At 42.0% G+C, this 14,364-nt stretch overlaps 2 protein-coding genes across 8 annotated transcripts in view; one reads left to right on the forward strand and one right to left on the reverse strand.

Annotated features, from left to right (window-relative positions):
• The window catches only part of APOO (apolipoprotein O), an 83,296-nt gene extending 83,150 nt beyond the window's left edge, over positions 1-146 (reverse strand). For all 4 annotated transcript variants that reach the window (XM_039518409.1, XM_039518410.1, XM_039518408.1 and 1 more), the window contains exon 1: positions 1-146. In XM_039518409.1, coding sequence (XP_039374343.1) covers positions 1-9 — 9 coding nt within the window. In that variant the 5' untranslated portion in view covers positions 10-146.
• The window catches only part of C1HXorf58 (chromosome 1 CXorf58 homolog), a 21,876-nt gene continuing 7,611 nt past the window's right edge, over positions 100-14,364 (forward strand). For 3 of the 4 annotated variants that reach the window (XM_039518406.1, XM_039518404.1, XM_039518405.1), the window contains exons 1-6: positions 100-250; positions 641-740; positions 2,364-2,458; positions 5,088-5,199; positions 9,126-9,257; positions 10,345-10,574. In XM_039518406.1, coding sequence (XP_039374340.1) covers positions 204-250; positions 641-740; positions 2,364-2,458; positions 5,088-5,199; positions 9,126-9,257; positions 10,345-10,574 — 716 coding nt within the window. In that variant the 5' untranslated portion in view covers positions 100-203. Of the gene's footprint in view, positions 251-640; positions 741-778; positions 946-2,363; positions 2,459-5,087; positions 5,200-9,125; positions 9,258-10,344; positions 10,575-14,364 lie in introns of those variants that run through there. The other variant, XM_039518407.1, reaches the window with a different exon arrangement.

Consider the following 14,364-nt stretch of genomic DNA (forward strand, 5'->3'; position numbering starts at 1 on the left):
CTTGAACATCGCGGCGCCGCTCCCAACCGCGTCGCTGCGCGATGATATCAGAGCCGCACCGCGCACGCGCCGCTACGGAGGCCGAACGACAGAAACGGCCGGGGAAGGGGCGGGGATGGCGTGGTTCCCCTCCCCCCCACACACACGTGTCCCGGTCTCCAAGCAACAGGGACGCGGGGGCGGGGCCTCTGAGTAGCCGGGTCATGATGCTGAGCGGAGCCGCGCGCCGGGCGGGGTGTCTCTCGCGGCCGTGAGTAACCGCGCCCCCCCCGCCCCGCGTGTTCGGGACCCGCCCGGCCCCGCGCGCTGCCCGCAGGAGGGAGCCGTTAGCGGGGCTGTGAGATCCGGCCCCGCCCTTGCCAGCCCGGGTCACCGCCACGCCGTGCGGGCGCCCAAGCAGGGGCTTGGAAACAGCGAGTCCGCACGGCCGGGTCTCCCCCCCACCCCGCCCCCCGTGTCTGTCTGGCTCCGTAGCTCCGCTCCCTCCCCCGCAAGCGCCCTGGCGGTGTCACCCGTGGGTCCGCCTTTAGGGACCCAGCTGCGGGGAGCGCGGGTGACCATCTTTCCCCAGCGTGGGGCTGGCATCTCCCCGCGTCCCACCCCCGCATGTTCCTCTGTCCTGATCTCGTGTCTCCGTCAGGGCGGACGAAGAGCTCGCAGCTAAAATCCTCCAGCGAGCCTGGTGGCGTCACATCGACAGGAGGCTGTTCAGGCTGCTCACACACGCCATCCGGGCCGCGGTATGCTCCTCCGGAAAAACCCTGCCCGCCCGCCCGCCCCGGGCTTTGCTAGGCGGGGGGGCTTTACCAGCACAACTCTACCAGTGCCTGGGATACTGCGGTGGCAGTTACACCCCCCCAGCGAGGAGACACTTCTTGCGGAATGAGCTCAGAAAGCAGTATAACCAAATTGAAAAAAAAAGACCCTCAAGGAGTTACACTGGTGGTATAGTAATATCTTAATAGTTATGTTGGTAAATTCTCTAACCGTGCATTAAATAATCATAAATTATCTTCTCCAGGATAATGCAATTAGGGTAAAAGTCACTCCCGTGCTAATAGCCAGCACAAAGTCTATGCGCTCTTTAAAACCCATTTAATCCCTCAGAAGTGTTCTGGCCCTCTTCACAGGGGTGCACAACTGTTTGTTGTAAACTTCACGTAGTCCCTATTGATCTATCCAGGCATAGGATGTCGATCATTGTTGACGTTTTTAGAGCATACATGTGCTGTCCATAAAAGGGCTTATGGTACATAAGAAATTGCTGTTTTTCAAGGCTTCCAGTTTCCCAAATATGGATCTAACTGATCTTACATCCAGTTTTTTCTCAAAGAGAAACCAGCCTGATGTATCACTGTGCCACTGTCCAATTAGAAGCACCAAATACAAACGGTGATTGCCACAGTCTCTTCTCCTTGCTCATAATTCATGGCTCTGTTTTATCACATAAACACATGAGATGAATAATTACATATGCTCAGGAAGATTCTCCCTACTCTGCCAAAGGTGGAATGGGCTTCTTACTGATCCATCCCTTCTGAAGAGGAAAGTAGTATTTCCTGGAGAAGTACCAGTACCCAGGTCCAAATTAACCAGCAGGCCCAAAAGGTTTGGCCTTAGGACCCTGAATTCCAGTGGAGCCCTACGCTAGAGTGATGAAACCCCTCAGCTGTAGCTTTTGGAGTTAGGGTAGTATCATTCTTTTGAATCTGCTATGCAGGCTAGCTCCTATCTTCTTGGATAGTTCTCCATATTCTTTGCTCTTATTGTCTGTGTGTCTTACACTGAGCAGAGCAAATATTAGAGTGGATTCAGAAAAGCTGTTTTTTTCCTCCTGCAATAATGTCACTCTGTTGAATGAAATAAAAGGCAAGAGACATAGGGAGGTGTTCAGAGAATGGGGTGGAGGGAGAGATTGATGATAGTTTAAGAGCAGACGAAAGACAGACGGAGAAGGAAAGAAGATGAGCAACTAAACAGTTTTGGGATTTTTTTTTAGTAAAGGGGAGGAGCTAAAATTGTATGTGAGATGTATTTCCTAATATTTGTTGTTCTTATTGAAAACTACCTTGGTTTTTTTGTAGTGCAAAGCTGAGAAAATAAAACTCATAACATTGGAAAGGAAGGGCAAAAAGATAAGAACTTCAGTAGAGAAAAGAGTAACATTGGGTAAAAGAATAAAATGATTAATAAAAAAAACAATAAATATTGCAATTCTATAGTAACTGCCATTTAAGAATTTCAAAGCACTTTAAAATATTAATTAACACTCAACTCCCATGTGAAACAGGTGTGGGATGTATTATTATGTATAGGAACCAAAACTGCGTAATTTTATTGAATAATGCTTGCATCTGTTTCAGGAGCATTGCATTACATATGAGATTATGAGGCGAGTGAGTCCTTTAGAAGCTGAACTTATAAAAGATCCTAGTATGCAGTGTAAAGTCAGATTCAGGTAAAATAGGCATATTTATTTATTCAACCTAGCATATATGATGACTTTTTCTAAAGTTAACCAAAAGTGCCATCAATTGTTTTTATTATAGTGTCACACTGGCAATGTTAGAGTTGACAAGGCATGTTGTTTTAGGTCCCTAAGTTCAGTAATACTCAAACAAATACCTTTTGGGCTAATATTTCTCATGTATTTTTACCACACAGGTGAGTATTTTTGGAAAGTTTGATAAAGTTTTACTTGTTCATCTTAAAGTCACTGAAGCACAGAGTGGGGGAAATGATTTTTTTGTTTGTTTGCTTTGCTTTTTTGGGATGGGGGCATTATTTTTGCAATACAGTACAACCTCGGAGTTACGAACACTTTGGGAATAGAGGTTGTTCATAACTCTAAACAAAACGTTATGGTTGTTCCTTCAAAAGTTTGCAAGTGAACATTGACTTAACACAGCTTTGAAAATTTACTATGCAGAAGAAAAATGCTGCTTTTAATCATCTTAATTTAAATGAAACAAGCACAGAAACAGTTTCCTTACCCAATCAAATCTTTTTTTAAACTTTCCCATTATTTTTTAGTAGTTTACGTTTAACAGAGTACTGTACTGTATTTGCTTTTTTTTTTTTTTTGCTGCCTGATTGTGGACTTCCAGTTCCAAATTAGGTGTGTGGTTGAGTGGTCAGTTCATAACTTTGGTATTCATAACTCTGAGGTTCTACTGGAAGTGATTGTTTTTGTTTTCTAAAAACTGGAATTTTTTGATATGTGGTGATTAACTTTTCAGATTGAAAGCCAGACAGGCAAGTCGTCCTGTGTATACTAGAAAAATTTCAGATACTTTTATTGCACACCATAAGCTATGTTTTCTTTTTAGAAATGCAAACTTACTATGGACTTGGATCTCATCTAGAATTAGTGCTTAATACATACCTGAGGAAATGTAATTTAGAAATAAAATTATCTATTTTGCATGCACATACCATTATTTTTGCTATTTTTCTTTTTTACAACACACCAACATGCAGCCAACTGCAGATATAAATATATATTTATATTTTTAGACATTCAAATAAACATTCTGGGCATAAATTGTGCCGTGTGTGGAAACTGATATTGAGGGAGGAAGCTGGTGGTATTTGCAGTTTCCACTACTACCTCCATAGCTTCAGGCAGAAGAGAGCAGCTTTAAATTGCAGCCAGGCTTCCATAGAGAGCTGTTCCCCAGTGAAGCCTGACAAGAGGATGAGCTGAATCAGCATATTCACTAGTTGCATTGATCATGTCCCTTCTCTGGCTAGTCTGCACTAACCAAGTACAGGTGCCTTAACAAAGGGGTATGGTGGATACCTTGCATTTCTGCAACTCCCATGCCCTCTGGACAGACTTACTGCCTCCAATTGCTCTGCATACAAAATCTGAATCTCATATTGTTTATTCAGTGTGTGATCAATCAAACAAATGCATTTGATTTGAGTTTGTCCTTTAAAAAATAAATTAAATGCTAAATGCAAATAGCCATGAATTTCCAGACTTGTTTCTACATTTAAATAAGATGTTTTAAATAAATTATAGTGTTTAACAATTTTTAAACTGTGTCAGCATTTCAATTGTATTATTCCATTTTGGCAGGAATTAAGATTCCAATCCTGCAATTTACAACATGTAGGTGAGCTGACTAACGTTGCCAGGTATCCAGTTTTTGACCGGAATGCCTAGTTGAAAAGGGACCCTGGTGGCTCCGGTCAGCACAGCTGACCAGGCTGCTAAAAGTCCAGTTAGCTGCAGGCCAGCAGCGGGGCAGGCAGCTTCCGTGCCCAGCTCCGCATGGCTCCTGGGAAGCAGCTGGCATGTCTCTCCAGCTCCAGAGGGGTGCTCAGGGGGCTCTGCGTGCTGCCCCCACCCGCAGGCACTGCCCCAAGCTCTGGTTCCACAGCTTGCATTGGAGCTGCCGCTTCGTGGGAGCACCTGAGGTCAGCACCACCCGGAGCCAGCACCCCGAACTCCCTCCCACACCCCAATCTCCTGTCCTAGCCCTGAGCCCCCTCCCACACTCTGAACCCCTCAGCCCCAGCCCAGAGCGCCTTCTGCACTCCAAACTCCTCATCCCTGGCCCCACTCCAGAGCCTGCACCCCCAGCCGGAGCCCTCACCCCCTCCTGCACTCCAACCTTCTGCCCCAGTCCGGAACCCCCTCCCACACTCCAGACCCCTCGGCTCCAGCCCAGAGCCCCCTCCTGCACGCCAAATCCCTAATTCCCAGCCCTGTTACTAGTTTGGAAGGGATTCCAGGGATGATTTTTTTTTTAACATATTAGTCTGTTTTAAATGTATATAAAGAACTGAACGCAGCTAAAGCACACTTTACAAAAACAGACTGGGGTCATGCTCTCTTCATAAAATACATATGTGACCATCCATGTTCATGCATTAGATTGTCTCATGAATTTGGGCAGCTGCAGGATTCAGATACAAAAAGAGAGTTAAGATACCATGATTTGGTATTTCCATACTGTCTAAAGTGTAGGGTTGGGTTTTTTTAAAATGTTTACCACAACTTCACATTTCCTATCTTTTCAATAAGGAATCTGCTCTTTATATTGCCAGATAGTTAACTTTTTTCCTTGTTTCTTTAGATTTGCTGGTCATGAGTTTCCACCTTTCATTGTGTTCAAGATTTTTCACCATACTGGAGGCCAAGGCAGCAAGTACATAAGTGGAAAAAGAACAATAAGTCCAGCAAGTGAGGTGACTTACTGGATGTTTATGTGATCATTTTCTCTTCACTTCATCTATACCTTGGCTCTGAATTTTATTTTGTAAAATCCTATAACATCTTTATCCTCAGTCACACATATCTCCAATTCTAACAAGCAACCACTTCATTCATTAAACAACATTACTTTTGTTAGCAAAGAAACAATGATTCTTTCAGCATCGTACATAAAAACTCTTTGTATATCAATGCCCATATTCTCTATTTGGATTAATTTATTTCTAGTAAATTTAGTCACTATAGCCACTGTTCTGTATAGCTGTCTTTTGCAATTCTTTTGTCAGTGGGTTCTGCCTTTATTTAAATAGACATTTAAAACTATATTTTTTAGGCCCCAGAAATTAGTTACGTCAAAAGATTTGTTTTTATACATTTTCTGAACAGAATTCCATTAACCTTGTTCTTTTGACAGGTTATCCTTCCAGTGATGATGTACTTAAAAACAAAATCACAACTTCTGATGCATTGAACAATAAGTTCTATTCTATATAGATTTCTATTCTATGCTCATCTCTGTAGTATATAAGTACCTATAAAAATAAGCTGTGCGCACTTAGATTATAAACTCTTTAGGGTCTGGATCGCCTTTTTGTTCTCCGTTTGAAAATGGCTTAGCACAGTGGGCTCCTGGTCCATGCCGGTGCTACAGTAATACTACTACTAATAATAATACAGTGTTTTTCTTCTTCAAGCAAGTCTACACTTTAGTGTATGTTATTCCTGTAATACAAGAAGCAAAAATTATTGTGGACCAAAACAAGACGACTGCTGTAGCAATTGTGTGGTGCAGGTTGGGTTTCAAGCTGGATTTCTGAAGGCACATACTAGTATTTTTTTTCTTTAAAACTGCCTATTCTTTATTGACTGTATTGTCTTAAATAAAGGAGGTTTTAAATACTTAACAGGTACATCAAACACTTTTTACTTTGTGTATTAGACCCTTTGCTTGTAGGAGACTCATAATTTGAAGAATGCTTCAATAATCTTCACCTATTCTCTCACCACTTTCTTCTGTTTCCTTGGAAAGTCAACAAGGCAGCTAGTAGAAGAATGCAGACAATGAGAATGGTACAGATTTGCCATGTATCTGCCAACCCTTTGGAAAGTATGTAGTGCATGACAAATCCTTGAGGGAGATTTGACAAGTCTGCTGCAGCAGGTTGAACTGTCTAACAGAATGTCAAAAGGAATTCAATGTTAATAAATGTGAAGTAGTGCACACTGGAGAAAACAATGTAAACAGCGATTTCCGACCTTTCACATCAATACCCTTATCACTGTACTATGGGAAATTCTTATGTGGGTCTGTCTCAATCTCTCTTGTTAAAGCCATTCCATTTGGTATTAAGTATGCATTGGACCAGAAAAATAGTGTGAGGATGACTCTATAGTCCAGTGGTTAGGCAGTCATCTGAGAGGTCGGAACCTCTTATCAGGCAGAGGGAGTTGAAGTGGGGTCTCCCACATCCCAGGTGAGTACCCTAACCACTGGTTATAACTAATGATTATAAGGGAGGCTGCTGCCTCCTCTCTCTCCACTCCCAAGTGTTTTGTGTGGAATTAGGCATGCTCTGAACACACCTACTGGATCAGACCCTACAAGCAAAATGTGGGAGAATGCCTGTCTTGACCTGGTTTGAACTCATGCTGGGGCTTATAGATAGGTATTGGACATCTGCCTGAGACACCAGTGCACGTGCCCAGAGGCAGAAACGAAGGTATATAGGAACTCTTGCAGTGAAAATTTAGGTGCCGAGTGAGTTTAGGCACCTATATGGTTAGGTGGCAGTAGAGCAGGGGTTTTGTGGATCTGGGACTTGGGTACTTAAGCCCAGATCTACAAAGCGAGTTGTCTACTTTGTGAACATCAACTGCCAGAATCTTGGATCACCTTTGGTCTGAGAGCAGGCTGCTCACCTAGCTTTCCAGTTAGAAGAAACACACTGTCATGGTGGATACTAAACTAGAGGAAAGGGTTTAAGAACAGAAAAGGACCACACTGGTGTTTCAAAAATGATGGAGTAAAGAAGAGTCCCATAAACTGCCTAAATTGGTCTGTAAGCACTAACCTAAAAATCCAAATAGTGAAATATTGCAGAAATTAACATTCAGATACAGTAGTATATTTTACAGAAGTTCTGTCATTGCATCATTTGATGTGTTATGTCTCAATATAATATTTATAGCATAGCATGATAAGTCAGAAATGCAAGTGGTCAGTACCTACTGATCTTCCAACCTATTCAATTTAGCTTATATTTAACATGAGTGAGAACATCTTTATATTTTAAGCAAAGAGACCCGTGTTTTAGGTTTATTTCACCCAAGTAAGGAAAAAGTTGCTGTGTCAATATAGTGTTACTGACTAATTCAGTCACTGATGAATGAATATAATTTCCTTTTTGTGAAATGAAGGAGAGTGGCAGCTTTGCAAGAAAGAATTTTTCTGGTGTTTGCATATAGCTTTTATTTGTAATTTTAAAAAAATTATTCTTAATTCCATCACATTGGTGGCTGCTGTGGAGGCAGTTCCTCAGCACTCTTACAACAGAAAAATTGGGTATGGCCAAAACAATTATTTTTATAGATAATAACTTTACCTTTCTTATAACATCTTTAATACAAAGATATCAATAATTACAGATATTCACCATTGAAATACAGACATTTCTGTGTCAGAGGGATGTTAAAGTTCTAATGTCTACTCCAAACTACTAATGTGTTAAAGCTGTTTGAAAAAGTTTGCAACATTTAGAAGAATCCATTTTTTTTATATTGGCAAAGTGGGGGGGTTTAATATTCAAAGGGACAGATCCTTAGCTGATCTGTCATAGCTCCACTGACTTCAATAGCGCTATGACAAGTTATACAAGTTGAGGATGTGGAGCAAAACCTTCTGAATCAGTGCGAAACAGAGTCTTAAACATAAACAACCACCACCCTTAGGCAAAAATCAGACTTGACAAATTTCAGCCACAGAGATGGTTTTAAAAAGCTGTAAACATCTGAAGAAGATGATGAACAACTACAGATCGTTACCCATTCCAGCAATAATGCTGCATGAGGGACGAGGGAGGCAAATGTAACTGTCATTGTGAAAGCTTATATGAATGAACAGGGGCGGCTCCAGGCCCCAGCACGCCAAGCGTGTGCTTGGGGCGGCATGCCGCGGGGGGCGCTCTGCCGGTCGCCAGGAGGGCAGCAGGCGGCTCCAGTGGACCTCCCGCAGGCGTGCCTGCAGGAGGTCCACCGGAGCCGCGGGACCGGTGACCGGCAGAGTGCCCCTCGCGGCGTGCCACCGTGCTTGGGGCGGCAAAATGGCTAGAGCCGCCCCTGTGAATGAAATAAGAGTTAATTAGAGGCTGAGTAATTAACTTTTAATTTTCCATCTAAAACGTAAATCCTAGCTTAGTTACCTGGTGCATCTGGGGGAAGCAGCTGTGTCATCACTAAGCATTATTTTCAAATTTGTAACTGAAATTGTTTCACCATTACGCTGACCACTATTTTCTCATTGTTTACTGGTATTCCTCTGACTGTCTGTATCCATTTGTTGTCTCTTGTCTTATACTTAAATTGTAAGCTGGCTGGGACAGGGACTCTCTCTTCTGTTTGTACAGCACCTAGCACAATGGCATTCTTGGTCCATGACTAGAGCTTTTAGGTGCGACAATTGTATAAATAATAGTATTAATAATGCAGTAGTGGACAATCCATCTCCAATCGTACTAAGCTTTCTGTGTACTAATTAGAATTCCTTGTTTATTTTAATTTTTTGTTGAACACTGGGATTTCAGGAGGATTAAGACTTTTCCCTGAGTTGAAGTATGAGGACTCTAGAAATTTTGTGTGTGTGTTTTTAGTTTTTTAGCTACAGCATATTTCCTGTTTTTTATAGGCAGCAGTTGATGCTTGCAAGTTGATGGGACATCGAAAATATTATGATCAAATGATATGGGATGAACTTCAGTACCAAAACCACAAAATAATAGACGAAATAGACGTTGCTACAGTGAAAGATTATATGCAAGTAAGAAATGTTTTCAAATATTTTCTCAGAGGTTTTGGTAATGGAAAAAAAAAACTTCTTTGGGGGAAAAAAGATTATGACGTGATCTAAAATATAGATAGTGACTATGACTGCAAGACTACAATTGAAAGACCTAATTCTCAACTGCTTACACCTTGTGCAGCCATTTATATCAGCTCAAAATGAGTGTAAAGGGTACCTCAAGCACTTCCGTGTGAGTGCAGAAATCTTATTTGGTAGCGTTTTACATCCACCTTGAACCGATGTAAATGACTACAAATTACAAGGCAGTGGAGAATTAAGCCCTATGATTGTGAAGCTTCAGAGAAGTTATTGAAGTTGTATGGATTAGTTCCTAGAATATGTATTGTCAGGGTTTCACAAGGATGGTAGAAATCTTTAAAAGATCAATCTGATAACAATGATACTCTTTAAATGGAAAAAGTGAGAAGAGAATCAGTACAATTTTTTTTTAGACCAGTGTTAGTATATTGATTTTGATGGAATTACGATTGATTTACAGTTGTATAAGTGAGAGAAGAATCATCACCAAGAAGTACTGATGCTTGAGTAGTGCAGTGAAACCTTTTCTGGTTAATTCCTATATTTAAAAAGTTAGGACCAAATCCTGGATGACTGGCTATGCCACCCAGATCTAGGAAGGACAGTGACGCGTAAAGATGGCTATAAACAATACTCTAATTTCAAATAATATTTGTTACTATAGAGCAGTGAAGGAACTCAGGCTATTAATGTACATATGCATATTTTTGTGATCAGTTTAAATTTAGTGATTATATTATAATTATATGTAAATGTATGTAATGGATGTAGATACAGATATCCAGAGAACAGATGTCATTGTATTATAGGAATTTTACAGCAGAGTAGGCCATTTCAGGGGTTCCCACCATTTGATTTAACCAGCTGTCTGAATAAAGTTTTCTTTAATATGCAAGTTCATCATTAAAATGATGAGGATGAGAAAAATATGAATAGGGGAGACTTGGGACCTCATAAAATGAATTAGGTTTCATGCAAGAATTTATTTTATAAATATTAATATTAATATTTTGTGGCCTTATAGTATATCAGTAACCTGGATGAGACCCCAGCATACTTTGGTGGCAGGGATAACTGCTGGAGAAAACTGTCTCTGGAAAACTTTCCCAGGACAATGATAATGTATGACATAATGGATTATGCACAGTCTGGGACACTGTCAAACCCACTTAAGGAGAAACTGACATTTCTGCTCCTGAGGCCACAGAATGAAGAGCTACGGCATGATCAACTCATGACTGTTTCTCGAGTCAGGTAAAAAAAATACCCAACAACTTATCCACAATAACAAGCTTAATTTTTATTTTGAATTTCTATACTTTGTACTTTATTTTAAGGATCTCAAAATATGTATTAATTAATGTTTACAAAACACCAGTGGTAAAATTATCCCCATTTTACATATGGGTAAACTGACACAGAGAAGTTTAGTGACTTGCCAAAGTTCACACACGAAGTCAGTATGGAGTCAAGGATAGAACCTAGGAGATACTCCTAGTGCTTTGCGTTATCCACTAAATAATATTGTTTTAGAGATTGTCCAACAAGTCAACATTTTAATTTTTAGTAGAAAAAGATTTGCATGATCATTTATTGGCAATATAACAACAAATATGTACCACAAATCTCAACATACAGTATAGTGGAGAAAATTGGATTTTCTTTTATATTCCTATTTAAACAACTGCTACCATTTTGTAACTTCTACCATTAAACATCAATGTGTTTCTCACTAACATATACTGGGAAATAATTAGTGTCAATACCAAGGGGCTGGCATGTCTTGATATACTCTTTTAAATCACAAATCTACTTGATTTTAAAAGAGGCCTTACTCCAAATCTTTTCTCTAAGTATGTTCACTGAAATGGAAAACACAACACTGAGTCATGTCATTCTTGCATTGATTGTTAGCACATCCTTTTTTTAAACTTCCTTTTCTGGTCTTTTTAAAGTTAACTGATTTTTTTTCAGCTTTTTTCATTTTAATTAAAGGAATACTGTCAAAATTGGCAGGCCTCTGCCTGTCCCCTAGCAAAGTCTCAGCTATATTACTGTATTGACAGCCATGAAGTATGAAGTCATCTGTACAACCAGTAGTTCACAGCATAGGTGAAGGCAGTGATCATGCAAACTTCCCTATGGCCTTGGCTACACTTGAGAGTTACAGCGCTGTTGATGGCTTTATAGCGCTGTAACTCATTCCCTGTCCACACTGGCAAGGCACATACAGCGCTGTATCTCCGTGGCTATAGCGCTGCTTGTACTCCACCTCCACGAGAGGAATAAATAGAATAGCGCTGCTGCTGCAGCGCTGGGGTGCCAGTGTAAACAGGGAATAATCTTAGTACGCTGTGACTGACCTCCAGAAGCTTCCCATAATCCTTTTAAGTGAAGATTACTCTCTTTGTTTTGTTGTGATGCCTCTCTTGTTTTGCTGTGAACTCTGGGCTCCGGAGCTGGTTATCAAAAAAACAAACACAGCTCCTGTTTGCTGTGAATGGGCAGAGGCAGGGGGACGCTCTTTGGAACGCCCACAGCTAGTGCTTGCTTGAAGAGAAGGGGAGGGAGAGGGCTTGAGGAGAGAAGCAGCGTGGTGGGCGGGGTCCGTTTCGGCGCAGCTGCTTATCTGGTCTATGAGGGAAAAAAACAGTTGCTGTTTGCTTTCAGTGAGTGAGAGAGGGGTGAGGGAGGGGGTCGGCACTTGCAAGGCAGCTGCTGACACAGTGTTGGCTCCAAAAATCCACTCTCTCTCTCTCTCTCCCCCACGCTCCCTGTCACACTCCACTACCCCCCATTTTGAAAAGCATGTTGCAGCCACTTGAACGCTGGGATAGCTGCCCATAACGCACCGCTCCTAATGCCGCTGCAGATGCTGCAAATGTGGCCACGACAGTGTGCTGGTAGCTGTCAGTGTGGACAGACTGCAGTGCTTTCCCTACTCAGCTGTACGAAGACAGGTTTAACTCCCAGCGCTGTACAGCTGCAAGTGTAGCCATATCCTCAGATTCCCCACCAATATACCTCAAGTATTTCAAAGGGACCATGTCTACTAGGTGAAATGGTAGTTGGATTTCTATTCCCATTCAGCTGTCATTTTTATTATTTATGTTGTGGCACACCCTGTATGCTTAGCTGCTTCCCCCAACACAGATGACGACAGTCTCTGCACTGCAGAGTTTATAATCTAAAATTATAAAGGCAGATGAAGGGTGAAAGAAATACATATGTCATGCAAGCAACGTAATCCACCTGATGACACACATCTAACTAGTCACGCTTTTATTTTGACACTTTTGTTTAGTTAAATGCATTAAATTCTTGCCCTCCCACCTCATCTTTCATCCACAGCAATCCCCAGCTTTAATTCCAGAGTTCTTATGCCACTCCCTCCCTGCATTCAACCCCTTTCCTTTGCATAACTGAATAGCTCACTTACAAGGTACATAGATTGTTGACACTGCTAGCAAGGGTGTCAATTAGTGCCACAACTGGTAATTTTCTAATGCGGTCATCTGTGCATTAATAATTAGAATGAGATCACATAGCCCACTGAACAGCTTTCTGTTCATGACAACTGGCAACCATGCAGTCCAACTCCTTGTGAAGGTCAAGGGAGTCTTAGACTATGTCTATATGGCCCCACAGTTTGGAGCATGGAGCTGTGAATTGCAACATCCACTAGCGCAGTGGTTCTCAACCATTTTTTTTTCCGCGGACCACTTGAAAATTGCTGAGGGTCTCGGCAGACCACTTAATGATCTTTCCAAATGTTGTTTGTACCGTTAGCTAACTATTGTAAAATGCTTTGGATAAAAGCTCTATATAAAAAAAACTTTAATTATTATTAAAGTTTTTTTGTTCTACAAATAAAAGCACACAATTCATTTTAATATCAGTAGTCTTACCTTTCTAATGCGATGGCTGTGCCCTCTCTCCCCCACTGCGACAGCCCTGGAACTGGGGCTGGGAAGGAGGGGGGCCTCCCCCGCCACGACAGCCCAACCGATCTGGGCTGGGAAGGAGGGAGGTCTCTCCCCCACCACAACAGCCACAGAGGTGAGGCTGGGAAGGAGGGCCATCTCTCCCCGGAGCTGGGGAAAGTCACCTCTTTCTCTGGCCATTGCAGCCCTGCAAGTTCCAAATTCGCCCCACCCCCTCTTCTCACCCCATTGCCTCCTCCCACCTACTCCCTATTCCCCGCAAGACCACCCCCTCACCTTACATGTGCATCTTCTCCAGGGTCCGGGGTACCTAATTAATGAAGCCATGCCTGCATGGCTCCACTAATTAGGTGTGTGGCCCTTCATTCCTTCATGCGCGGCCGCCCAGGCATGCACCTTAGAGGGAACTATCTGCAGAACACCTGAATGGAGCTCACGGACCCCAGTGGTCCGCGGACCACAGTTTGAGAACCTCTCCACTAGCATGTTGTGCTGTAACTCCCCCACGTGGCTGCTGGTGGTGCAAACTAAAAGATATCTAGTTCATATTAACATATTCCTCTAAGGACTAAGTGAATGCGAACCAGGACTAAGTTAATGCGAACTAGGTACGCATTAACGCCAGGATGTATATCAGGGGAGTTACAGTACAACATGCTGTGATACACACACCCTTAGTCTGAACTGCAAAGCTGTGAAGACAAGCCCTTAGAGTTTAGTGGAGTTGGATCAAGCTGCTGCTTTGGATTTGAATTTACAGCATAGCTGAGAGGCTCTGCATCCCATTAGCAGCCTCTTGAGTCATCCAGTGTATCATGGTTCTTTTTAATTTCATAAAAATACAATTTAAAAAATCATTTTCAAAATCAAAACTATCCCTCAATAGTTTGTTTCCTAGGAAGAGGAAAAATCAATATTACTTTTAAACAAATCATAAATATGTTGATTGTGTTAGGCACCCACTGATATAACAATCTACACTGGAAATGCCTTATCCCTGCTGCACCACTGACCAGACTTTTAGCGGCCTAGTCAGCAATGCTGACCAGAGCCGCCAGGGCATTCTGGTTGAAAACCAGTCTCCTAGTAGACAAAAGCTA

Source organism: Mauremys reevesii, linkage group 1, assembly GCF_016161935.1.
Source record: "Mauremys reevesii isolate NIE-2019 linkage group 1, ASM1616193v1, whole genome shotgun sequence".
NCBI lineage: Eukaryota > Metazoa > Chordata > Testudines > Geoemydidae > Mauremys > Mauremys reevesii.